The sequence below is a fragment of the Microcaecilia unicolor genome, chromosome 4, assembly GCF_901765095.1.
Source record: "Microcaecilia unicolor chromosome 4, aMicUni1.1, whole genome shotgun sequence".
In the NCBI taxonomy this organism is placed as follows: Eukaryota; Metazoa; Chordata; class Amphibia; order Gymnophiona; family Siphonopidae; genus Microcaecilia; species Microcaecilia unicolor.
In genome coordinates, this window is record NC_044034.1 from 138,002,198 (window position 1) to 138,029,742 (window position 27,545).

The following is a 27,545-nucleotide window of genomic DNA, read 5'->3' on the forward strand; positions in this document are numbered from 1 at the left end:
ACTGGAAAATGTAAATAGGGCAGTATATCAAATGCATTACTCTCACCCTTTTATTTTTATTATTAGCTAGCTTCCCAGTTTTCAGCATCCTGATAAACTGAAAAAGAAAGTCAAACTCCCTCCTATGACAAAGTAACCCAGACTATCTAGGTTATTGTTTTAAGTCAGCCTAGCAGGAAATCTGGACTTGAAGTGAAGCTACTACTTCAAAAGTACTCAATGCAAGTAACAAGAATTGCCAGTCAAGAAAGAAGAAGACACAAAGATAAGGGCCAGTACTGACTGATTTGTTTAAACCAAATCTTTACAGCCAGGATAGGATAGTTAGAGGGGAAAAGATTATACACTATGACATGGAGAAGGGTCAGGAACCTATGAGGAGCCTTATGCCATAGAAATTCTTTAAGGAAGACAGGTAGTGCTTAAAATTGACACAGAGTTAGATCCTAACCCAGCACCTGATTCAATAACAGAAAGGGTACAAATAGGGTCACTCCCACCTCAGACATGTACCCCAAGATCAGGTTCCTTATTGGTCCCTGAAAAATCAAAGCTGAAGGAGGCGTTCCTCTAGCATAATTGCCTTAAACCTGAGGTAGGGAACTGAAAAGATCCAGCAGAGAGAATCCATGGTTAGTGAGTTACAACCCATCATTGGACTGTGAATCAAATCTGGACATTCTCCGCGAACAAATAGATTGGAATTAAGATAAGTAGATCATTTTGGAAATGTGCAGATTTATGGTTACAGCAGAAAATAAGTAGAAGACTTCAGGAGGGGAAAGTTCTTTGTGATGGTGTTTTGCTATTGTGGTGGAAAGGGGAAGAGGGTGAAGTCTCTGGCTCTTACTAAGAACCATACCATTGCTGCAGGACCCTATCAGCAGGCAAGTTTTGTGGCATTTAGCGCAGATCCCGTACCTAACTTTTGGGTGCCAGACTTATGCCTGCTGAAACCTGTTGTAAATGCTGGCACCCAAGGTTGATGTAGTTAGGTAGTATTCTGTAATTCTGTGTGCAACTTTTTGGAACACCCCTGACGCACCCATGGCCACACCCCCGTTTGAGATACACATCATGGGAGTTTTACACAGTTCCTTATAGAATAGCATGCATCCAGATGCACATGAAAATTTTAATGCGTACCAATTAACATCAATAATTGGTTGCTAGCACCCATATATTGAAGGTTCAGAGCTCATTATATCCATGTGCATCTCAGAAGTGTGCCCAAAGTTGGGCATGCAACTTTGGGTGCCATATATAGAATCTGGGGGATAATGCAGTTAACTACCTGTAACAGATGTCTATGAGGACAGAATGACAGTCTCACAAGTGGGTAACGTTGCCCAAAGGAGCCCTTGCACAGGAACCACTCTCCAGCTTCCTTATTTGAAGCTTTTGAGAGTATGGCATCCACACATGCATGCAACTTCTCTATTGAGTCTTTAGCTTATAGAAAACAACTCCAAAAGGGAGAAGGGAGGATATGTGAGACTGTGTATTCTCCTGTATTTGGAGAACACCTGCTACAAGTAAGTGTTTTCATAGAGGACAAGCAGTATAACATAGTCTCATGTGTGGGACTCCCTAGCAATGGGCTGCTTTCAACAAAAAAGGGGATAAATAACTGATAGACTTACAACAGGAAAGGCTTAAGAATGAACTAACCATAACTTTATGAACTTATTTTTGGAAGGAAACCAAGAACAGAAATGGGCTAGGGAGTGGAATTGGTTTCTAAATTCTGAAGGAATTGGCCAAACCAACTAAGTTCTGAAAGAACTGGCCAAACCAACTGTCATGTCAGGAGTCCTGCTCCTATCAGTAATGTAAAGTAAATTTGTGAACCGAAGACCAAGCTGCAACTCTACAAGTCTCTTCTATGGAGGCCGATCTCAAGTGGGCTACCAATGCAGCCTCAAATCTGACATCGTAAGCTATGACATTACTCTCTACAGTCTGGGCATACGTGAAAGAAATGCAGTCTGCTAGCCAATTTGAAAAAGAGTGGTTGCCAATTGCAGCCCCCTTCTTTCACCCACAGTGGAATGGGTTTCACCACATTGGCTGTAAGAGTTCCTTGGTAAGCAATTCCTGATGATAACAACTTAATATTAGATGCTCTTGGTGGGCAATTTAGAGGTTATAAGGGGCCATTTTGCTGCAAAAAACTTCAGTCTCCCTTCCACTGGAAGGTTATCAGGATGGTTATATGGATTGAGGTTATGCTCTGCTGGTTTTGATTGCAAAGCTGGCTGGGCTTTTTTGGTTCCGTGGCTCTTTTGTGCAAGAGTGAGGTTCTTGAGTTGTTTGAGAAGAGCAAGAGTAAGAACATTCATTCTCCTCCACTATAAAACCTCCTAGCAGAGGAGGCCAGGACAGAAGTGAACCTGGAGAGGTGATAAGAGAATCTACGTGTTGCTTGATGAGGGTAGGAACTTCCTGCACCTTATCTCCAAAGCGATTCTCTCCACAGCACAGCACATCAGCAAGCTTCTCCTCCACTTCTGGCTTGAGGTCTGAGGCCTACAGCCATATAATTCTGAGAGCGTCAATACCCATTGTGGAGGATATTGATGTCATATTGAAAATATCACAGGTCACACAGACCATGTATTTTCTGCACTCCTTTCCCTTGGCTACTAGCTCACACAGTTTATTAGCCTTCTCCCATGGGAGAATATCAGCAAACTCCACTACATGTCTCACAATTTTGCACATGTACATGCGCATGAAGAGATGGTAGGATGCTATGCGGAATGTTAAACATAGCATTCTGTGAAAAATGTATTCCCAAAATAAGTTTTTGGAATACCGTATTTTTCGGACTATAAGACGCACTTTTTTCCTCCCAAATTTGGGAGGAAAATGGGGGGTGCGTCTTATAGTCCGAATGTAGCCTCCCTCCCTCCCTCCGTTACAGGCATCTCCCTCCCTCCGCTGGAATTTTAAAACTCCTCACCTCGTCGGTGTGACTTGTGGTAGCAGCAGCGCTTCAGCGTGCACGTCGCTCTTCACTCAGCCTTCTCTCTCTCTCAGCTCTCTGGTCCCGCCCACAGAGCTGAGAGAGAGAAGGCTGGCTGAGTGAAGAGCGACGTGCACGCTGAAGCACTGTTGCTACCGTGAGTCACACTGACGAGGTGAGGAGTTTTAAAATTCCAACGGAGGGAGGGAGGGAGCCTGTAACAGAGGGAGGGAGCCTGTAACAGAGGGAGGGAGCCTGTAACGGAGGGAGATGCCTGTAACGGAGGGAGGGAGGTGCCTGTAATGGAGGGAGGGTGCCTGGAACATGGAGGGGGGCCTGTAACTATTTTTCGGACTATAAGATGCACTTTTTTTTCCCTCCAAATTTGGGAGGAAAACCTAGGTGCGTCTTATGGTCCGGTGCGTCTTATAGTCCAAAAAATACGGTAAGTTTTTTCTCAGAATGATCCTCATGCTCTCTCCTCAGAGGCACCAAGGAGTGAGTATTTATACTCTTGGCCTTTCTGAGAGTGAATCTGACCATGAGAAAACTGCGTCTTCTCGAATCTTGGAGTCTTTTGACCTACACAGTTGATCTTCTTATTAACAGGAGGTAGAGAGAGGGATCTCCAAAATTTTCATATGTGTTTCCATCAGGATCCTATGAATCGGAACAGACTCATCTTCTTTAGGGTGGGGGCTGAGGAATTGGAGAATGTCCAGTGTTTCTGCACTAGGTTCCTCCTTCATCTTTAAAGAAAATGGGACGGCCTTAGCCATCTCCCTGATAAAACTGTTGAACGAGTGCTTCTCTGGGGGGAGATTTATATCTCTCATCTGATGGAAGTAATCTGAGACCACTGGACTGCTCCTCCCTAGATCTTCAAGTATCCAGGAATGCTCTGATTCAGACTCATAAAAGTACTCAGCAGCAGCCATCTGAGCTTTTGCCTGTCTTGAACAACTGACCTCTCTGTCAGGCCTGGGTCTAGAACATTAAGGCACTGGGGACCTCCAGTACACCAGGGAAGCTTCTTCTTCCAATAAACTGGAGATGGAAACCAGAGCAATCAGCATGGATTCCATACTCCTTTAAGGCCTCAGTGTTGATGCATCTCCTGCAGGAAGTGCATGGGTCTTGAACAATGACTGGATTGCCTTGAGCCTCAGCATCTAGGCAATTGAGGCAACAGCCTCATGCCAAGAAAGGAACTGCTCCAGCCTTTCATACATATTCATTGTGGATATTCTGAAAACCTGACTGGTGAGGGGGTAACTCTAGGACCGATGTAGTAAATACTGTTCTAGATCATCAGTGCCATCTATAGAGTCTTGGAGCACTGAAACAGCTTCTCTGATTGGATGAACCAGGGCTCACTTACATTGGCAGGGCCAATCAGACACTTGCTATCACATGGAAGAGGGATGGATTGCATCGTCAGTGAAGAGAAACAAAGAAGAGACAAAGCATGTAATAGTACCAGGCTGGCTGACGCTAGTAGGCAACACTGTTGCACCTCAAGGTCTTCCAGGGCTAAGTTTACCTGAGAAAGTTACTAGTCCCATAATCACAGTAGATACAACAAAAAAATGAACAAAATCTCTATTCATTTTTCACACTCTGGCAGTATAGCCTTGGCTGCAATGACAATCCAGGATGCTCTGTGGTGAGATCCATGTTGTTAGGTCAAGTTTAGACTTCAAATGCACAGAGGTCTGAACAGATCTGTGAGCCCTAGAGACCTGTGCATTTTTCCTATAACTTGCTAGTTTGGAGGTATATATGGGCATAGTGCTTCCTAGTGGAGCTGGCAAGATGGCAGACATCTGAGTGACGATTCCCGGGTCATTGTAGGGCTACATGTGCTGTCAGACTGTGGCACTTTTATATAATGACAGCATGTGGGGACCTGTTTAGGTGGGTGAGTTGGAATGTGGCCTTGTCAGTGCTGCTAGGTCATATATGCCCTGTCTACATGTACTGTCCTCTATCTATGTCTTTCACAGTCCCCATCCAATCCTACTGAAAGTGTGAAGATACGGGAGTGGAGTAGCTTACTGGTTAGAGCAGTGCGCTGACAGCCAGGAAGGCAGGCTCAAGTCTCGCTGCCTCTCCTTGTGATCTTGGGCAATCACGTGAACCCTCCATTGCCTTAGGCGCACACTTAAGACTGTGAGTCTTCCAGGGATGGGAATCTAACTTATCTAGAGTATTACTGAAAAAGTTGTGAGCTTAATGCAATACACTTCCTTCATACATACCTATATCAGTAACTATATCTGCAGCCCATCTTATGCCTGTACCTATTTTGTACATGAAATCTGTTTCGGACACTCCTTCACTGCCGTATCCAATCTTGTACTCTTTTCCCAGTTCCACGCCTCTTTTGGCACTTAACTCTATAGGGCATGCAGCATTCCTATTAAAACACCTCTGGAGTTTTTCCCAGGTCCTCCTCATCCTTATGTAGTTCCTCCTCCTTCCAGGCACAGGAAACAATCTGTATTCCTTTCCCAGGAACAGCCTGACCAGGAGGAGGGTCTCAGAAGCCCCAAAATTTGGTGGGCTCATGTTGGAACCAATTTTGGTTCTGTCCCTGTGCCTCTGATGTCAATGAACAAGCTGTATAGACACACACATGTGCAACAACATCTGCACATCACTAGATACTCCACCAAATATCTGTGCGTGCATATTTTTACAATATACATACCAATTCTGTAAAGGGCATGCGCATGTACATTTTTACACTACCATTTTGGCACGCCCTCATGAAACTGAGTGCCCTTTACAGAACTGCCTTTCATGTGATTTTGTCATTGCATAATAAATTAGCTCCTACTAATTCTGGTGTCTTCTGCTCATTTGCACCAAAGATAATATTATGATACACATTTCTCATGTGAATAAACAAAATGATTTTTAGAAAAGGGCATATGTAGCTTTCACTACATGGAAAAAAAGCTATTATTTACCATAGCCATGGGCCAAGTAACACTAAGAATCCAAGGATAAGCCATGAATTTCTTGTACTGCAGTCCAGTTTCCTACAAATTAAAAGGCAGAAAGACAACTTTAGGAATGAAAAGGAAACAAAAAACAGAGATGATAATTATTCTGTTAGCAAGATGAAGGTCCTTCTGTATATCATAATCTTGTGCATTTAAGCCATCATTCAGTAACAGCATGCACTAACATCATTAGCATGAACAGTAGCAGCTTTAGCATGAACTGTTAATAAAGGACTTCCAGGAGGGGCGGAGTAAGATAGAGGGGAATGCCTGAAAGCTAAGCTGTAGTGTTTTTGTTTTTTGTTTTAAATTCTTGGATTTCCACTGTGCCTAAGGGGAAGAGCAACTTCTGTACCCACCCAGGAGCTGGGGGAATGCCTCCTTCATGTTGGTGCAACAATGGACTCATTTGTATGCTGCATTGCTGACCATGATTTCCCAGAAGGGGCTTTGCTGCTAGGATTTTACTGGGGGAAGATGTGATTCTGAGTGCTGAAAAAGAGACAGTCTCCTGATCCTGCAACCACTACTGAACAGGCACAGAGAGTGTGTCCATATGAATGAATTGCCAGCTCATATATGTTCCTTAAGAAGTTCGGAGGTGTTTAAAATTGCCTTAAAAACAATATTATTTCAGCAGATGTTTGGTGAAAGTTTAAATGAATCTGCTTAATTCTACTGATATAAATTATCTCCTTTTTAAGTCTGAAGTTTGAAAAATGACAATCGTATGAAACAGGGTTAGTGTGTTTATTTTTATTTATATTGTTTTATTGCTTGTTTAGTTATTGTTGTGTATGTAATTTTTGTTGATATTTATTTTTATGAATGAAAGTTGTAATTCACCTAGAATACAAGTTTTTAAAATACATAAGTATGAGAGCCCAGGGCCAAGATATCTGCTGGAGTGCCAATGAATGGATATGCATTGTCATTTGGATTTTCTGGTTTGAGACCTGATGGAAATGAAATACCCTTTTGGATACCCTTCATTTTTTTTTTTAAACTTATGAGCTGACTGCTTTTCAGTTAGAGAAGCCACACAATATTACTCTGGAATCAGTCTGGTATGTTACTGATGGCAAAACCTTGTGCGGGCAATTTAAAACCTAGTTATCACAGGTGACTAAACTTACAACTGTTTTTTCTGCTAACATAGCTGAACTTGCTGCTCAAAAAGTCCCGGATGGAATCCTTGGGGAATAAAATCTCATAAATTTGACGAAGAGAAAGTGAATTATTTATTGGAACTTGGAATATTTGGAGAATGCTGTGAGGCCACAAAATCTAAATTCAAATCCAAACATTTTAATTACATAGTATCACTAAATTATCGCAATCATAGTCATTGGTTCATGAACTTTAAAACAGCATCAATTCCACTTCAGCATTAAAAGTAGCAACAAAAACATAAAATTCTTTTCAAACAAATCCTCTTCTAGAAGCTGATAGCAGCACTTGCAGTTAAAAGCTTTCTGATGTTTTGTTTGGTTAAAATTGAAATCACTTGCTAATCCTACAGATTCTTCAATTACCTTATCAAACTCTTCACTCATTTTGTTTATGACAGTGCTGTTGTGCCGACTCTGAAACATCTCTGCTGTAACCATCCCTGTGTAAAGAAAACAAACAAACACAAGATTAGATTTTACTGCTGAATTATATGAAGACAGATGCATGCAATTCATGGAAGAAACCAAGATGAGAATTTTGCAATACTGAGTGGTACCAAGTCCCTTCCCTTCTCCTCCGCCGCCTGAGTATAAAATATTTTGTACTTTTTTGGGATCTTGCCAGGTATTTGTGACCTGGATTGGCCACTGTTGGAAACAGGATGCTGGGCTTGATGGACCTTTGGTCTTTCCCAGTATGGCAATACTTATATACTTATGAGTTACTTCAGATTACATGTCAAAACAAGTTTATACAGTTCAATTTATGTTTTCAGTATCGGTACCATTTCTCGGGACTTTAGCTGATAAACTAATTGTCTCCATTACAGTACACCTTTCTGTGGTGAATTTCTCTTGTTTTTCCCCTACCGGATATATTTCTTAAGATTTCAACCTGTGGTTTGCCATGTGTTTTGTTTTCTCTCAGTGCAGCACTAGCATTTGCGTTTTTTCTCACTTTAAGCCAGAAGCAGGCTTTGGATGCACCAGGTTTCATAACTTCTTTTTCTCCCTCCAGGGGATATTATCTTACCATAATCATCATACAATAGTAAGAGGTCTTCTGTCAGTTTATTAAAAAAAAAAAAAAAACTGTCTCAGAGTTGGTTGTGACACTTGTGAAAGCCCAGGTGGCACTCTGTCTTCTTTCTTAAAGAATGCATTTCTGAAATGCAGCACCTCTATGTGCAGTTATAGCCAAAAGGATTGAAAAAAATGAATTTTGAATTTAATACTACTAATTTTTTCTCTCAGTGTGGTTTAATAAGCTTCTTCATTGCTTCAGCTGTCATTTCAGTTCATTTTGATGCTTTCCCGCTGTAAATTACTTTCAGCTGTGATTTCTGTTTTGCTTTCTCTTTCTCTGATAGTTAATTTGGCTACTTCTTAAAGTTGCATTCTTAGTTAGCTGGACCTTGTAGTTGTGTGTTTGTGGTGGGGGGGAGGGGGGTTCAGATTTTATACATACTCTCTAATTTTATTGTATATGTTTTATTGTTCTCTACCAAAAATTCCAAGATTGTGCAGAATAAAAAATAGATAAATAAATTAAAAAATAAAATGAGCTCTCGATGGCACTGTCTTCTTGAGATCATGGTCACTCCCTTATGATTACAAGGTATCCATTCCTACTGAGATAGTGGTCTCACTCTCTCTATTTAAACTGCAGTCTTGCTTTGTACTAGTGCTGCATTTTTATCCTCGCCTGATGCTGCGATCTTGTTTCTTCTGGCACTGTGAATTCACTCTGTATTTAGACTATGGTCTCGCTATGCACTAAGGCAACAGTCTCACTCTGTACTGAGGCTATGGCTTAGCTCAATAATTACACCATGGTCTCACTCTGTTCTGTGACTATGGTCTTGCTCTGTGCTGGTCTATGGTCAATGTCAATGGGGTACTTAATAACCACAGTTTCCCCAAAATCAAGGGTTCAACATGGTGTACAATATAAAAGTGACTGACAGCTATACCTCCCTAGCATGCCCCGATGTTACATTTACCCAGTCAATATCAGGGTAATTGAAATCACCCATTATTATTGTGTTGCCCAGTTTGTTTGCATCCCTAATTTCCTTTAACATTTCTGCATCCGTCTGTTCATGCTGGCCAGGCAGACGGTAGTACACTCCTATCACTAACCTTTTCCCCTTTACACATGGAATTTCAATCCACAGTGATTCCAAGAAGTGTTTTGTTTCCTGCAGAATTTTCAATCTATTTGATTCAAGGCTCTCTACAACATCCCTGTGAGTCTCCTCTATGTACCTCTCTGTCTCCCTCAGCTCCATCAAGTCTGCTACTCTAGCCTCAAGAGAACGGACATGTTCTCCGAGAGCTAGGAGCTCTTTGCTTCGGGCACACGCATATGACATTTATTACATTTGTACCCCGCACTTTCCCACTCATGGCAGGCTCAATGCGGCTTACATGGGGCAGTGGAGGGTTAAGTGGCTTGCCCAGAGTCACAAGGAGCTGCCTGTGTCTGAAGTGGGAATTGAACTCAGTTCCTCAGTTCCCCAGGACCAAAGTCCACCACCCTAACCACTAGGCCACTCCTCATACATGTGACACTCAATGTAAAAGACTGGATAGCACCCCTCTCGCTGCTGGACTGCTGACTCCAACTTAGTGTTTTTGAGTTTTTCAATAATATAAAACTTGCTACAGTATTAAGGATATTAGCCTAATATAAAAGTGTCTTTTAGTTTATATAGTTTATTGTATGATTTATTTAGTGTTTCTTTCTTAGATGGTAATGAAATGTATTTAAACTCTGTAAGAGCACTCCTTGCTTGTTACCCTAATTACAATAACTGACTATAAATGAAGAGTTGTCCTATGGGTGGGCAGAGTAAACTAGATCCTGCAGTGCCTGCTAGATTCTATCTGTTAATGCTGTGGCACAAAGTTTTTAGAACTAAGTGGAAAAGACTATGGAGATTAGTTGATAAAATTTGCTTTTTACATTTTTATTTTGCCTATCACTAACCTACAATTCCTCCTTTAAACCCCAACCACAAAAGCAAAATTGTGTTCACTTACCAGAGAAATGTCCTCTTCTCTCAGAACTTCTCAGAAAGAAAGTTCAGTGGGACCTTTCCTCTTTATATAGTTTTGAATCTAAAGGGCCTTTTTTAAACAGGCTCTTTGAAGCTGACTCAGCAACCTATGCAAGTGTTCTACTTCTCCACACCTTAATTAACACTTAATTGAGGTTACTGAATGAGCAGTAGAACATAGAGTAGCATCCGCACCAGAGCTCCATTGGATGATGTCACCCCATTTTGAGAAATGATGTCCTGCTTATCCTCAGAGAAAGATAAACCCTTACAAAACTGTCAGGTCAAATAAACAAATGAAAATTTGATAACAGATTTCTAAAAACAGAAAATTCTAGGATAAAATTTGTTGTTTTTTTTTTACTAAAACCACTGATTTTGAAAAAGGAATGTGTACGTCTTCCAAATCTGTTATTCATTTCACATAACAATAATATAGCAGCAGCTCTTAATATGGTTATTTCAGGGTGAGATCATATAATTCATCACATAACAGAACTCACAGTCAACTCCAAACACACCACAAAGCTTCCCTCTCTATGACCACTTCATTCAACCAACAACTTGATAAAGGCAAGCAGAAAGACAGGATTACCTTTACATCCCGAGCACTGGATGAAGAAATTAATGAGGTCCAAGAGAGCTATGTCTTGATCTTCCTTGTATGCTTCAATCCAGTCATCCACCACAGACTGAAAGATTTAAGAAAAGCATTCAACTACAGGATCACCTTCTACTTTTCAGACCAGGAAACAAACACCCTGTACCTCCAACATTCAACCTAAAATTTTATCTTCATGCAGGGCCGGTCTTAGGCAGAGGCGACTGAGGCGGCCGCATAGGGCCCCACGCAGCGCGCCTCTGCCTCGTGCCTCCGACCTCCGCCGCTGCTCGCCTCACATCACGACCGCATCCGCATCCGTGCCGCTAGACAACCCAGTTCTGCCACCCGGCCGGCACCTGACCCAGCATTTTTAAAAAATCTACAAGCGGTGGTGCCTCGCGTCTGAGAATAAAGGAAGAAAAATCGCTTCATCCGTCGGCTGGCCTTCCCTCACTGTGTCCCGCCCTCTGATGTAACTTCCGCAAGGGCGGGACATGAGGGAAGGCTGGCCGACGGACGAAGCGATTTTTCTTCTTTTATTCTCAGACGCGAGGCACCGCACCGCTGCTTGTAGATTTTTTTTAAATGCTGGGTCAGGTGCCGGCCGGGTCGGGTGGCAGAAGAGGGTCATTTCGCGGGAGCTCTCAGACGGGAGGGAAACTCAGATGGCTGGAGGGAGGGGGAGCAGGGGAACGAGGAGAGTCGCTGGACATGGGTGGAGGACAGGGGAGGGCAAGGGGGACACGAGGATCGCTGGACATGGGTGGATGGAGGGGAGGGGGATTTCTGGACATAGGTGGATGGCAGGGGAGGGCAGGGAGGACAGGAGTGTCGCTGGACTTGGGTGGATGGCAGGGGAGGGGGGTTTCTGGACACAGGTGGATGGCAGGGGAGGGCAGGGAGGGTCGCTGGACATGGGTGGATGGCAGGGGAGGGGGGTTTCTGGACATAGGTGGATGGCAAGGGAGGGCAGGGAGGACAGGAGTGTCACAGGACATGGGTGGATGGCAGGGGAGGGGATTTCTGGACATATGTGGATGGAAGGGGCGGGCAGGGAGGACAGGAGGGTCGCTGGACATGGGTGGATGGCAGGGGAGGGGGGTTTCTGGACGTATGTGGATGGCAGGGAAGGGCAGGCAGGACAGGAGGGTCACTGGATATGGATGGATGGCAGGGGAGGGGGTTTCTGGACATAGGTGGATGGCAGGGGAGGGCAGGGAGGACAGGAGGGTCGCTGGACATGGGTGGATGGAGTAGAGAGAAGAAATGCTGGACATGGATGGAGGCGAGGGAAGACTGAGGAAGGAGATGAGGTGAGGGAAAAGGAAGAGAGGAGAAAAAGTGCACATGGATATAGAAAATAGGCAGAAGCTGGATCCACTGGACAGTCAAGTCTGCGGAGGACCCAGCTTTTACTTACGGATGTAGGGCAAGAAATGAAGAAGAAAGGCGGAAAGTAAAGAAATAAATGGAAAGGAAGCCCTGGAAATGGAGTTAAGAGGACAGATAGCAGCACAATCGGATACTGAGCCAGCATGATCAGAAAAAGTCACCAGACAACAAAGTAAGAAAAAACTATTTTATTCAGGATTTATTAATTGGAATATGTCAGTTTTTGGAAATGTGCATCTGTGATATTTTTCATGTAAGTTTCAATTTTTGTAGTATTGCTGCATGCTGAGTCTGACTTCTTGAGGTAACTTTCCAGTTCATTATTTTGTCTTCATGTGTTTTTCAGGTGTGATCAAGGAAGGTGCAGTATTCTGCTAGCGTATAGTTTGCTGCCCTTTTTGTTTTGTTTTTTCACTAGGTTGTGCACTGGTGTAATTACAGTTGCCTTTCCACACCACGCGTAAGGTTGTAGTTCGTCCTGTCCTGGGAATTAGTGCTGTTTATAGTTTGTTAAGGTTATGAGTGTGTTTTTGCACAAGTTTGTGTATAGTATTTTTGCAGTGGAGAGATTGTGTGTTGGCCTTACTAAGGTGGCACCAAACATCAGAAAGGGTGTAGAGCCTAAATCATGACACACTACCTCTAAGTGTTTTGTGGCTCTACATGAGAATTGTGATATTATGATCCCTTGCTAGCTTCATATTGTTGACGGTCTGCATTTTCCGTATGGCTGGTATATTGGTGTATAAGGTATTAATTGTGACTATTTTATTTTTACTTTTTTTTTTTTCTGTGTGTTGTCAGACAATTATGGATGACAGACAGAGTTGGAGTCTTCTTGAGTCAGAGAGTTGTGGTATATATTTTAAAACAATTTTAATACCTTGCTGGTCTATATGTTTTTATATTGTACATTATATTTTACACATCACTTTATTTTATTGTATATCTTTTCATTTCATTTTTATTTTATTGCATATATGGGTTACAGAGTAATAGGGGAATTTGAAAGTACTGAATCTTTTCTTAATATTTTTCCTTTATTCTCCTTTGTTATGAGAATTGGAACTACTAATTGTAGTGGACTTGAACTGAATAATTTCTGGGGAGGGGAGGTTTCATGATAGCATTGTGCTTATTATTTCAATCAGTTTTTTGTACAAGTTTAGCTTCATTTGTCTTTTTTTTTTATGAAATTTCAAATAATGTTCTAAAAATGGAATAATCTCATCAATGGGGCGGAGCTAGGGTGGGGGCAGGGCTAGGATGGGGCCCCACCAAATTGGTCTGCATAGGGCCCCGCACCTGCTAAGACCGGCCCTGTCTTCGTGTTAGCCAAGATGGTCAAGATTAGATATTACATTTTTTTCAAAAGATGCTGACTTAAAGATATGCTCTGGTCACCTTTCTGGAATACAACAGGATGACATTCCAAGACTTTTGTCTTTGACTGAATCATTACAAATCAGTGGTTCCCAAACCTGATCCTGGAGGCACCCCAGCCATTCAGGTTTTCAGGATATCCACAATGAATACTCATGAGAGAGATTTGCAGGCACTGCCTCCACTGCATGCAAATCTCTCTCATGAATATTCAGTGTGGGTATAAAAAAAAAAAAAACCTGACTGGCTGGGGTGCCTCCAGGACCATGTTTGGGAAACACTTGCCCAAATGTAATCTAATCAATTTGAAACAGTACGTTTTTTCAATCGCCCAAGCTATGTAAATACATAACAATCTAAATGAAGAGACTGTTCGTGACCGGGATTCAAGAAACAAAATCCAGAGGAGAGAACCACTACGATCAGTGATCATCCAAAAAATGTTAATCTCCTTGGTTTAGATAAGAAATATTAATTACAAGCAAAACCTCTATTTCATAAATTACCACCAGACAACTCTGATTTCTTCGATGTCCATAGCAAAAATATTCCTACTGAGGCCAATGTAATAGTGCAGAAAGACAGAGGAGCCTCAAATTGGAGGAAACAAGGATTAATGAAGAATCTAACACGACCCGTGTTTTGTCTGATCCCCTGTGTCTGGGATCTATACATTAACATAAAATTAAAAATAATGTAAATATTAGAGAACATATTGTGATAACCCTGGGTCCCGTACTCCTCTAGCCCTTTGGGCTGCCTACACCACTCCCAGCCTTGTAGTTCCCCCTCCAGTTCAAGTCAAGGCTATAAAGTGATCCGCTCCAGGTTTTCTCCTTTTATTTCACTCAGCCAGTGCTCCCACACATCGAGCAAACAAAAGAAAACAGAAACCACAGTTTCAACAGATAGAATTTGATATTCAAAGTCTAGGAATCTTGCACTGTTCCCACAACGTTTGCCTAATTACACATTCAATATTACAGACACCTTGTTGTCCTGAGACACTAGTGACCAATGAATGGCTCAATAGAGACTGTTGAAGCGAACGTATGTGCGCTCTGGCCCATGGCGCCACTTCCAGGGTCGCCACCATGGACCTGAGCCTGCACATAATCCCATGCTCGGGGACTGGGGACTTACAATAACAGGTGAATCTGGGTTCATAGACACCTAGATATTCGAGGGACTCAGAAGGCACCAGATGAGTCTTGGGCAAACTGAGAACCCCGCCCAGAGATTGAAATACCACAATGACTCGAGCCGTATATGTGTCGCTGTCCTGCATTGACAACGCTCTGATGAGCCAATTGTCCAAATACAGATGGACCCATATCCCTTCCCGTCAAATTTATCATCCAGAAAACACTGGGTCTTAGAATCTCCCAGGTTCTTAACCAACTTTGAGGTCCTCCCCAAAGAGGAGGACACCCCTAAAAGGCAGCTTATTGAGGCACTGCTTAGATGTTACATCAGCGGCCCAATGTTGCAACCACAACAAACGCATGGCCGTGACCACCAGAACCATCTGCTTGGCCAAGGCGCAAACCATATCATATAAGAAATTCACCAAAAATGCCAGACCCGTTTCCAAGAAGGGAAATTCCAGGGACTAAGGAAAGTCTGTGTCTGCCAAAGTATCTGCGGCCTGCTGGCACCAACTGAGACACACCGCTGGTGTGACTGACCTTTTTTGCACATTTGTCTTACAAGCAATTTGGCTAAGTTTCTTTTTATTTCTTATTTTTGGATCCACTGATGTTATTCCTGTGAAGTTTAAGAGTATTGAGTCAAGGTTTTTTTATGCCGATGAAGAAAGTTGACCCCGGTTTTTCCTTCTTACACTATAAATATTGGGTGGAGGTGTGGGCACAGAGGCTTGTCCCTTCTCTCATTTTTGCACTTCACAGGAATCTAGAACTAATAAGTATTTTGCAATTTATAGTACAAGAGGTTGTTTTGTTTAAGATTTTGGTATCCTCTTGTCCTCTTTATTTTCTTATCATTACGGTAAATTAAGAGCCGACATCTCAAAGGGAAGCTTCAAGGAAGTCTCCAGCTTCTTATCTTGAACATCCTTTAATGCTATACTGCTCTCACTGGTACAGTGGTCTTGGTTAGTGACCACTGCCACCAAGGAATCCACCTTAGGCAACTTGAGCTTGTCCATCTCAGAGGGCACAAGGGGATAAAAACACCCCATCACCCTAGAAATATGCAGCCCTGCATCCAGAGTGGACTACTGGGCTGGGCTGAGTTTAGTTCCTGAATCGCCACATGCACTGGGAATGTCGTAGGCAGCCACCTAGTGCTTGCCATCATGGGATTTGATATTGTTGTCGCCGGAGCCTCATCTGTAGAGATATTAAGCGCCTGCAGTAACTTCGTGACAAAGGAGGGTAGTTCCTCTCTGTGGAAGATACGGACCACCAAAGGATCATCCTGCTCGTTTGGGAGCAACTCCCCCTCTAATACTGCACAAACTGATTAACAGCAAATCACAATCCCAAAGAGTTGTGTAAGGTGAGTAACTAATAATGAAAAAGCGAGAAAACCCTCAGAAACCAAGGTATTTACCAAGGTCTGACCAACAGAACATTAGTATCTATATAAGATTTTTTTGTCCGTGTTCTAGTCTCTTTCATAGGGTTTTAAATCCCACTTCCATACAATCAAAAAACATGCCCATAGTAGAGCCTTGTGTTTTGAAAAGTCATTTCTGAGTATACAAACTTTAAACAAAAAAAACCCTGGTGAATAAGAAAAATAAACTCTGAGGAAAACCCTTGCCAAGAATCTGCTGAAGTCAGCAAGCTGACTGAGGCACTGTGGGGCCTAAGAAACACTGCCAACGTGACGCCAGAGACATTGGGTGCAGAAACACCATTGAAGCAGGCTGGAAAGAATCCAAAATGGCTGCTGGCAATGGAATCACGTCAGGAGAGCTATGCAGTGGTAAGCACACTAGCAAACTTCCCGCACGGGAAAAACCACCATTATCTATGTGACCCACCAAAGTTCTGAGCATCCCCTCTAAACAATGGCCCCTAGCCACGTCCCAAGAGGGAGCAGCGTTTGACCATTTCAGTTACCATTCCCGCGCTGAGCTAGACCCAGCATGGGAGAAAAAGAAACTCACTGCGGGAATGTCTACTCTGTCCAACCACCGCTAGCGAACACAACCCTGCACTTCAGCCTGCAGGCAAACCCCAGTGAAAGGTCACTGCTGCCCAACGGAGCCTCCCTGCAGGGAGCCACAATCAGCCTCTCTCTTGCTATCCGAGATAAAAACCCACATCCCGGTTCTTGCAGGTCCCTTTTATTTTATTTTTTATCAAATCTGTGAGGAAGGAGAACAACTAAGGCCACAGACAAGAGTAAAGAAGAGGGGGGGGAGAAAGATCAAGGGGTGGGGAGGGACCTGGCACCACCAGGTGTACCCCTAGAGCTGGCACCGCTCAGCAAGGCACCCCCAGGCTTGACAGACCTGGACAGACAAGAACTGGAGCAGAACCACAGCAGAAATCAGGAAGATGAGGGAGACCATCTATCACCTACTACAGATAAGAGATATACTGACTGGCCAGGAGGAGTTCCATCCCACAAGAGAGAACTGAACTGAAGTCTATCTCCACCTGCTGGCATTTGGTCACAACCCACGTATCTCTAGATTCATCTGCTGCAGACGCTAAGGAAGTCAATGATAGGAGGAAGTTCAAAAGTAGCATTGTGAAACTCAAAGGTTAAAACGATGCACATGTAGAAGCTGATTAAGATAAGGCGGAATTGCTTAACAAATATTTCTGTTCTGTGCTCACAGCTGAAGGGCCGGGAGCAGGATCACAGAAGACAAGACAAACAGGAACGGAGGGATGGTAGTCCGTGAACGCTTTTCAGAGGACTGTGTTCATGAGGAGCAGGCTAAACTGAAGGTGGACAAAGTGATGGGGCTGGATGGCACACATCCAAAAGTACTGGCTGATTTTTTTAAAGAAAGAGTCAGGAGTGGTCCTCAAGGACTGGAAAAGATCAGACATTGTCCCTCTCCACAGAAGCAGAAGTAAAGAAAAGGTCAAATCTGACAGAGAATAGTAATGTTTTTGGAATCCAAAAACCTCCAGCCTTCCCTTCGTTCCCCACCCTCGCGGAAACAGAAAATAACATCAGAGGAAGGCGGGACACTGAGAGGGAATGAAGGGAAGGCTGGAGGAGGAGAGCCTGGTGCTTTCACTAACGCCACCGCTGGTGCTTCGACTTCAGGTAAAAAAAAACCCAAAAGATTTAAACGAGTCGCAGGGTGGCAGGAACAGAAAGCAGGGCTGTCAGGGAGCTAAGGGCAGGCAGGTAGGGCTGGGGTTGGTACTGGAACTTGACAGGGGCAGGTGTAGGCTGGGGAGAGTTACTGGAAATGAAGGACAGGGAAGAAGAGAAATGTTGGAGGGAAGGACAGAGGAAGTAGATGCATATGGATGGGGTGCAGGGGGAGAGAAAGTGAGATGAACCTGGGTGGAGGGGGAGAGAACAGAGAGGAAGTGAGATGAACCTGGATGGAGGGGAGAGAAGAGAGGAAAAATGCTGGATGTGGATGGAAAGAGGAAGGAGATGCATACTGACGAGATGAGGGAAAGGGAAAAGAGGAGAAAAGCTGCAAATGGATGAATAAAATAGGCAAAAGCTGGATTCATTCTATACCTCTTCCAGTCAAGTCTGCGGAGGACCCAGCTTTTACCTATGGATGTAGGACAAGAAATGAAGAAGAAAGGAGGAAAGCAAAGAAATAAATGGAAAGGAAGACCTGGAAACGGAGTTAAGGAAACAGAGAGCAGCAGAATCAGAGACTGGGACCAACATGATCAGAAAAACAAAGTCACCAGACAACAAAGGCAGAAAAAATCATTTTATTTTCATTTTAGTGTTTGGAAGATGTCCAATTTAAGAATTTATATCTGCTGTCTTATTTTGCACTGGGTATACTAGAGCTGTAACAGCTGACAGAAATTATTTATAATGAAAAACAAAATCACAAATTATTTTTTTTCTCCTATACTGGTATTGTATTTTCAATGATACTGCTTATATGTACCACGGCTGGTACAAGGGGTGTGGCTACCATATGGGCAGAGCCATAGGTGGTGACCCCGCCCATAATGAGTACCAGTACCTTTTTTCCTACAAAAAAAAGCACTGCACAGAACCGTGTAACACCGGTAGTTGAGAAGTAAGACCAGTTCTGGGCAGACTTCTACAGTCAGTGTCCCAGAATTGGTAGGGAGAGATAGAGATTAAGTATGCCAGTGTTTAATCATAAAGACTTGGAACCTGTGCAGAGTGCCAGATACAACTCTGGCCACCCTTGTCTGGCAGACTGGATGGACCATGCAGGTCTTTATTGACTGAATTGCACTGGCTTTCCATAGAGCAAAATATTTCTTTTCAAATTTTTTGCTTAATTTTTAATTTATTGTGTGAACAGGGCCCTACATACTTGAGGGAAATTTTGAAAATCTATATACCTAGTAGAAATTTAAGATTATCACAACTGGAATTAGATGTGCCAAGTCGTTTGAAACTGCAAGCTGACAACTTTTTAAAGCTTTTCAAGTCACTGGGCTGACAACTGTGGGATTCCATCCCTTGGTAAGCAAAGCAGAGTCTTGGTTAACATTTTAAAGATATATTTAAAGATTTGGGTGTATTTATTTATTGTTAAAACATAAACCCCACCTAATACATAGACAGTTTCCAAAAATACATACAGAATAAAAGAGAAATCGCCAGAGTACCTGAATGTAACTCACCTTGAGCTACTACTGAAAAAGGTGTGAGCAAAATCTAAATAAATAATAATAATAATAAAAACATATAAACAAACATCATAAGAGGCATTAAAAATACAACATCGAACTGCTCTACCATCTCCAAGTGTAGTATTGAAAAATTCAAAAAAATGCTGCAACAAGTGTGTCTTAAGCAATTTTTTAAACTGTAATCTATTCACACATAGGTGTACCTGGCCAAAAAGCTCATTCCAGAGTGATATTCCAGCAACAGAAAATGCTGAGACACATGTGTTCACATAGTAGACTGTGGTCACTGCATTTGAAGATAAACGTATTGCACTCTCGAGTGCAATGCTCTAGTCGAACAATACACACATACAACATCTTTAAAATACTGTGACGCACGAGAATATACCACTTGATAAATCAAAGATAACACTTTAAAATGTGATTCTATAGAACACTGATAACCAATGGAGTTGCCTTAATAACAGAAAAACATGGAGCAGTCTTCGAAACTCTGGCCACCAATGTGGGTGCTGCATTTTGGATAATCTTCAATATCCTGCATTGAGCACTTTTGAGCCCTCCATACAAGGCACTGCAGTAGTCCAATTTACTCAAAACAATAGTCTGCACTACATTCTGGAAACCAGACCTCAACAACATTGGCCTCAACCTATATAGAAAAATGCAACTGAAAAAAAGAGGATTGAATCATACTATCTATGGACTTTTCCTTTAGGAAACCATCCAAACCTTTTTTTTTAAGCACTGCTAAGCTAACTGCTTTTACTACATTCTCTGGCAATGAATTCCAGAATTTAATTACACACTGAGTGAAGAAATATTTTCTCCAATTTGTTTTAAATTTACTACTTTGAAGAGTAGCAAATCTCCTGGACCGGATGGTATTCATCCTAGAATACTGATAGAATTGAAAAATGAACTTGTGGAACTATTGTTAGTAATATGTAATTTATCTTTAAAATCGAGCATGGTACCAGAAGAGTGAAGGGTGGCCAATGTAATGCTGATTTTTTAAAAAGGTTCCGGAGGAGATCTGGGAAATTATAGACCGGTGAGCCTGACATCGGTGCCGGGCAAAATGGTAGAGACTACTATAAAGAACAAAATTACAGAGCACATTCGCTTGGATTAATGAGACAAAGTCAACATGGATTTAGTGAAGGGAAATCTTGCCTCACCAATCTACTACATTTCTTTGAAGGGGTGAACAAACATGTGGATAAACATGTGGATAAAGGTGAGCCGGTTGATATTGAGTATCTGAATTTTCAAAAGGCGTTTGGCAAAGTACCTCATGAAAGACTCCAGAGGAAATTGGAGAGTCATGGGACAGGAGGTAGTGTTCTATTGTGGATTAAAAACTGGTTAAAAGATAGAAAACAGAGAGTAGGCTTAAATGGTCAGTATTCTCAATGGAGAAGGGTAGACAGTGGGGTTCCCCAGGGGTCTGTGCTGGGACTGCTGATTTAACATATTTATAAATGACCTAGAGATGGGAGTAACTAGTGAGGTAATTACATTTGCTGATGACACAAATTTATTCAAATTTGTTAAATCGCGAGAGGATTGTGAAAAATTACAAGAGGACCTGAAGCTGGAATTCCTCGTGCATACTCAGTTCATGCAAAAACTGAGAATGCTTGGGGAGTCCCAGAGTTAGCAGTTGGAGGCATCATACCAACTTCCAGCACAAGGAAGAGGGGAGCGGCTCGGCAGCAAATTTCTTTGCAGGGCTTCAGCATCCCTGATAGCAAAGGTATTATTTTTAACACACCAAGGAAAGGGAATGCATTGCCCCCTCAGTCCACCTCTGGGCCCCCCAAAATCAAAGGGCTGGCTATGCCCCCAGAGGTGGTTCTACCTTACAAATCCTATTTTGTTTTCATAAGAAAGAAGAAAAAAATAGGTACTGTACCTGTATAGCCCTCTTGCCCATGCTAACCACCTCAAACAGTGTAAGTGCTTCAACAATCTCTCCACTGTTCTGACTAGCTGCTCTCGAAATATTTTCGGACTCTTCTTGAACATTCTTTTTCCTTTTCTGAAAATAATACAATCAAAAGGTTAAACAAAAGTCAGAATTTAAGCAAAAGTATGACACAGAAACATAGAAAAAAAGAAGGCAAATAAAGACCAAATGACCTATTCAGTCTGCCCATCCATGCTATCTACCCTCCCTTTCACTCCCTTAGAGATTCTAAATACTTGTCTCAAGCTTTCTTAAATTTTGGTACAGTTTTCACCTCCACCATCTTCATCAGGCCACGCCACAAATTCACCACCTTTTCCATGAATAAGTATTTCCTCAGGTTACTTATGAGACTGTCCCCTTTCGCTTTCTTCCTATGCCCCCTTATTCCAGAGATTTCTTTCAACTGAAAGAGCCTCACCTCCTGTGCATTTATGCCATGTACAGTGGGGGAAATAAGTATTTGATCCCTTGCTGATTTTGTAAGTTTGCCCACTGACAAAGACATGAGCAGCCCATAATTGAAGGGTAGGTTATTGGTAACAGTGAGAGATAGCACATCACAAATTAAATCCGGAAAATCACATTGTGGAAAGTATATGAATTTATTTGCATTCTGCAGAGGGAAATAAGTATTTGATCCCCCACCAACCAGTAAGAGATCTGGCCCCTACAGACCAGGTAGATGCTCCAAATCAACTCGTTACCTGCATGACAGACAGCTGTCGGCAATGGTCACCTGTATGAAAGACACCTGTCCACAGACTCAGTGAATCAGTCAGACTCTAACCTCTACAAAATGGCCAAGAGCAAGGAGCTGTCTAAGGATGTCAGGGACAAGATCATACACCTGCACAAGGCTGGAATGGGCTACAAAACCATCAGTAAGACGCTGGGCGAGAAGGAGACAACTGTTGGTGCCATAGTAAGAAAATGGAAGAAGTACAAAATGACTGTCAATCGACAAAGATCTGGGGCTCCACGCAAAATCTCACCTCGTGGGGTATCCTTGATCATGAGGAAGGTTAGAAATCAGCCTACAACTACAAGGGGGGAACTTGTCAATGATCTCAAGGCAGCTGGGACCACTGTCACCACGAAAACCATTGGTAACACATTACGACATAACGGATTGCAATCCTGCAGTGCCCGCAAGGTCCCCCTGCTCCGGAAGGCACATGTGACGGCCCGTCTGAAGTTTGCCAGTGAACACCTGGATGATGCCGAGAGTGATTGGGAGAAGGTGCTGTGGTCAGATGAGACAAAAATTGAGCTCTTTGGCATGAACTCAACTCGCCGTGTTTGGAGGAAGAGAAATGCTGCCTATGACCCAAAGAACACCGTCCCCACTGTCAAGCATGGAGGTGGAAATGTTATGTTTTGGGGGTGTTTCTCTGCTAAGGGCACAGGACTACTTCACCGCATCAATGGGAGAATGGATGGGGCCATGTACCGTACAATTCTGAGTGACAACCTCCTTCCCTCCGCCAGGGCCTTAAAAATGGGTCGTGGCTGGGTCTTCCAGCACGACAATGACCCAAAACATACAGCCAAGGCAACAAAGGAGTGGCTCAGGAAGAAGCACATTAGGGTCATGGAGTGGCCTAGCCAGTCACCAGACCTTAATCCCATTGAAAACTTATGGAGGGAGCTGAAGCTGCGAGTTGCCAAGCGACAGCCCAGAACTCTTAATGATTTAGAGATGATCTGCAAAGAGGAGTGGACCAAAATTCCTCCTGACATGTGTGCAAACCTCATCATCAACTACAGAAGACGTCTGACCGCTGTGCTTGCCAACAAGGGTTTTGCCACCAAGTATTAGGTCTTGTTTGCCAGAGGGATTAAATACTTATTTCCCTCTGCAGAATGCAAATAAATTCATATACTTTCCACAATGTGATTTTCCGGATTTAATTTGTGATGTGCTATCTCTCACTGTTACCAATAACCTACCCTTCAATTATGGGCTGCTCATGTCTTTGTCAGTGGGCAAACTTACAAAATCAGCAAGGGATCAAATACTTATTTCCCCCACTGTAGATATTTAAACATCTCTATTATAGCTTTCTCTCCTACATTTCTTCTAGGGTTACTTATTGAGATCTTAAAGCATATGGGGGCAGACTTAATGACTAAGACCACTCTCTTGACCGACTTCAACTTGTTTTATATCTTTTTGAAGATGAGATCTCCAGAATTGTACACAATATTCTGAGATCTTAGCCGAGTGTTATACAGGGGCATCATTACCTCCTTCTTCCTATGCACCCAAGCATCCTGCTAGCTTTTGAGGTCGCCTTATCTACTTGTATGGCCACCTTAAGATCATCACATATGATCACACACAAGTCCCACTCCTCTTTTATGTGCAAAATCTCTTCAACCCCTAAACTGTACTCAGGGCCGGTCTTAGCAAGTGCGGGGCCCTATGCAGACCAATTTGGTGGGGCCCCATCCTAGCCCCACCCCACCATAGCCCCGCCCCACCGTAGCCCCGCCCCCACCCTAGCTCCACCCCATTGATAAAATTATTCCATTTTTAGAATTTTTTTATTTATGAAATTTCAAAGACAAATGAAGCTAAACTTGTACAAAAAACTGATTGAAATAATAAGCACAATGCTATCATGAAACCTCCCCTCCCCAGAAATTATTCAGTTCAAGTCCACTACAATTAGTAGTTCCAATTCTCATAACAAAGGAGAATAAAGGAAAAATATTAAGAAAAGATTCAGTACTTTCAAATTCCCCTATTACTCTGTAACCCATATATGCAATAAAATAAAAATGAAATGAAAAGATATACAATAAAATTAAGTGATATGTAAAATATAATGTACAATATAAAAACATATAGACCACCAAGGTATTAAAATTGTTTTAAAATATATACTACAACTCTCTGACTCAAGAAGACTCCGACTCTGTCATCCATAATTGTCTGACAACACACAGAAAAAAAAATAAGTAAAAAAAAAAAAAGTCACAATTAATACCTTATACACCAATATACCAGCCATACGGAAAATGCAGATTATCAACAATATGAAGCTAGCAAGGGATCATAATATCACAATTCTCATGTAGAGCCACAAAACACCCTTTTAGAGATAGTGTGTCATGATTTAGGCTTTACACCCTTTCCGATGTTTGGTGCCACCTTAGTAAGGCCAACACACAATCTCTCCACTGCAAAACACCATACACAAACGTGTGCAAAAACACACTCATAATCTTCACAAACCATAAACAGCACTAATTCCAAGGACAGGACGAGCTACAACCTTATGCGTGGCGTGGAAAGGCAACTGTAATTACACCGGGCTCTAAAACACCAGTGCACAACCTAGTGAAAAAAACAAAAAACAAAAAGGGCTGCAAACTATACGCTAGCAGAATACTGTACCTTCCTTGATCACACCTGAAAAACACATGAATGCAAAATACTGAACTGGAAAGTTACCTCAAGAAGTCAGACTCAGTATGTAGCAATACTACAAAAATTAAAACTTACATGAAAAATATCACAGATGCACATTTCCAAAAACTAACATATTCCAATTAATAAATCCTGAATAAAATAGTTTTTTCTACCTTTGTTGTCTGGTGACTTTGTTTTTCTGATCATGCTGGCTCAGTATCCGATTGTGCTGCTATCTGTCCTCTTAACTCCGTTTCCAGGGCTTCCTTTCCATTTATTTCTTTACTTTCTGCCTTTCTTCTTCATTTCTTGCCCTACATCCGTAAGTAAAAGCTGGGTCCTCCGCAGACTTGACTGTCCAGTGGATCCAGCTTCTGCCTATTTTCTATATCTATGTGCACTTTATCTCCTCTCTTCCTTTTCCCTCACCTCATCTCCTTCCTCACTCTTCCCTCGCCTCCATCCATGTCCAGCATTTCTTCTCTCTCCTCCATCCACCCATGTCCAGCGACCCTCCTGTCCCCCCTGCCATCCATCTATGTCCAGCAACCCCCCCGCCCCCTCTGTCCTCCCCTGCCATCCACCTATGTCCAGAGACCCCCTCCCCTCCATCCACCCATGTCCAGCGACCCTCCTGTCCTCCCTGCCCGCCCCTGCCATTCACCTATGTCCAGAAACCCCCTCCCCTGCCATCCACCCATGTCCAGCGACCCTCCTGTCCCCCCTGCCATCCATGTCCAGCAACCCCCCCGTCCCCTATGCCCTCCCCTGCCATCCACCCATGTCCAGCGACCCTCCTGTGCCCCCTGCCCTCCCCTGCCATCCACCTATGTCCAGAAACCCCCTCCCCTGCCACCCACCCATGTCCAGCGCCCCTCCTGTCCTCCCTGCCCTCCCCTGCTATCCACCTATGTCCAGAAACCCCCTCCCCTGCCATCCACCCATGTCCAGCGACACTCCTGTACCTCCTGCCATCCATGTCCAGCAACCCCCCGTCCCCTATGCTCTCCCCTGCCATCCACCCATGTCCAGCGACCCTCCTGTGCCCCCTGCCCTCCCCTGCCATCCACCTATGTCCAGAAACCCCCTCCCGTGCCATCCACCCATGTCCAGCGACCCTACTGTGCCCCCTGCCCTCCCCCTATGTCCAGAAGCCCTCCTCCCCTACATCCACCCCATGTCCAGCGACCCTCCTGCCCCCCTTGCCAACTGCCATCCACCTATGTCCAGTAACCCCCCCCTGCCCTCCACCCACGTCGCGAGTCTCCTCGTTCCCCTGCTGCTCTCCCTCCCTCCAGCCACCTGAGACATCTCCCGTCTGACCCCTCCCCGACCCGCCAAACGACCCTCTTCTTTCGCCCGCACCTCAACTGACCCGACCCAGCATTTAAAAAAAAAAAACCTTCAAGCGGCGGTGCAAACTCGCTTCGTCGTTGGCCGGCCTTCCCTCAAGTCCCGCCCTTGCGGAAGTTACATCAGAGGGCGGGACTTGAGGGAAGGCCGGCCAACGACGAAGCGAGTTTTCTGCCCTCAGACGCGAGGCACCGGCACCGCCGCTTGAAGGTTTTTTTTTTAAATGCTGGGTCGGGTCAGGTGAGGTGCGGGCGAAAGAAGAGGGTCGTTTGGCGGGTCGGGGGGGGGGGTCAGACGGGAGATGTCTCAGGTGGCTGGAGGGAGGGAGAGCAGCAGGGGAACGAGGAGACTCGCGACGTGGGTGGAGGGCAGACGAGCGTGGTCGGCGAGGCAGAGGCGAGGCACGCCGCGCGGGGCCCCCTTAGGCGCGGGGCCCTATGCGGCCGCCTCGGTCGCCTCTGCCTAAGACCGGCCCTGACTGTACTGTTCCTTTGGGTTTTTAAAGCCCAAATGCATGACCCTGCATTTTTTAGCAATAAGTCTTAGCTGCCAAATTCTGGACCATTCCTTGAGCTTTGCTAGGTCCTTCCTCATGTTATCCATGCCATCAAAGGTGCGGATGTTATCATAATCTGCAGCAGGGTAGACAAAGAGGCAAACCTTGCTAGAGAGACCTTCAGCAATATCACTTACAAAAATATTAAAAAGAACTGGCCCAAGACCCGAACCTTGTGGCACATCACTGGTAACATCCTTTTCCTGAGAATGAGCTCTACTTACCACTACCCTCTATCGCCTTCCACTCAACCTGTTCCTAACCCAGTCAGTCACTTTAGGGCCCATACTGAGGGCACTCAGTTTATTTATTAGTTGTCTATGTGGAAACTGTGTCAAAGGCTTTGATAAAATCTAAATACACCACATCCACCATTCTCCCTCGATCCAACTTTCTAATCACCCAGTCAAAGGAATTAATCAGATTTGTCTGACAAGACCTACCCTCTAGTGAAACCATGTTGTATTGTGTCCTGTAATCCACTGGATTAAAAAAAAAAAACTTTACTGTTCTCCGTTTTAAAAGCATTTCCATTAACACAGAAGTCAGATCTATCAGTCTGAGAAGCAGTTACATGCAAATTAGTACTGTTACTGCGGCTGTAAGCTAACTCACAGCTGCAGTAACAGCAATTAAATAGCACACACTAAGTGGAAGTGAGCCAGAAATGAATGGCGAATACCCAGGTTATGATCACGGACAGTACTTTGGTGCCTCCTAATTGCATCCATACTATCAGCAATGATTACTACAGCTGGTACAACTAAAAAGCACCCCCACCCTCCCGAATGGCCAACCAGAAACCTACTCCCATACCTCGCCTAACGTAAGACCCCTCCATCCA

The 27,545-nt window shown here is 43.6% G+C and overlaps 1 protein-coding gene across 2 annotated transcripts in view; it reads right to left on the minus strand.

The window, feature by feature from the left end:
- Positions 1-27,545, minus strand: part of LOC115468711 (cohesin subunit SA-2-like) — a 312,673-nt gene that overhangs the window by 252,580 nt on the left and 32,548 nt on the right. For both annotated transcript variants that reach the window (XM_030200630.1, XM_030200629.1), the window contains exons 3-6: positions 21,318-21,443; positions 10,809-10,905; positions 7,515-7,591; positions 5,944-6,015 (exon numbers count right to left, since the gene is read on the minus strand). In XM_030200630.1, coding sequence (XP_030056490.1) covers positions 5,944-6,015; positions 7,515-7,591; positions 10,809-10,905; positions 21,318-21,443 — 372 coding nt within the window. The remainder of the gene's footprint in view (positions 1-5,943; positions 6,016-7,514; positions 7,592-10,808; positions 10,906-21,317; positions 21,444-27,545) is intronic.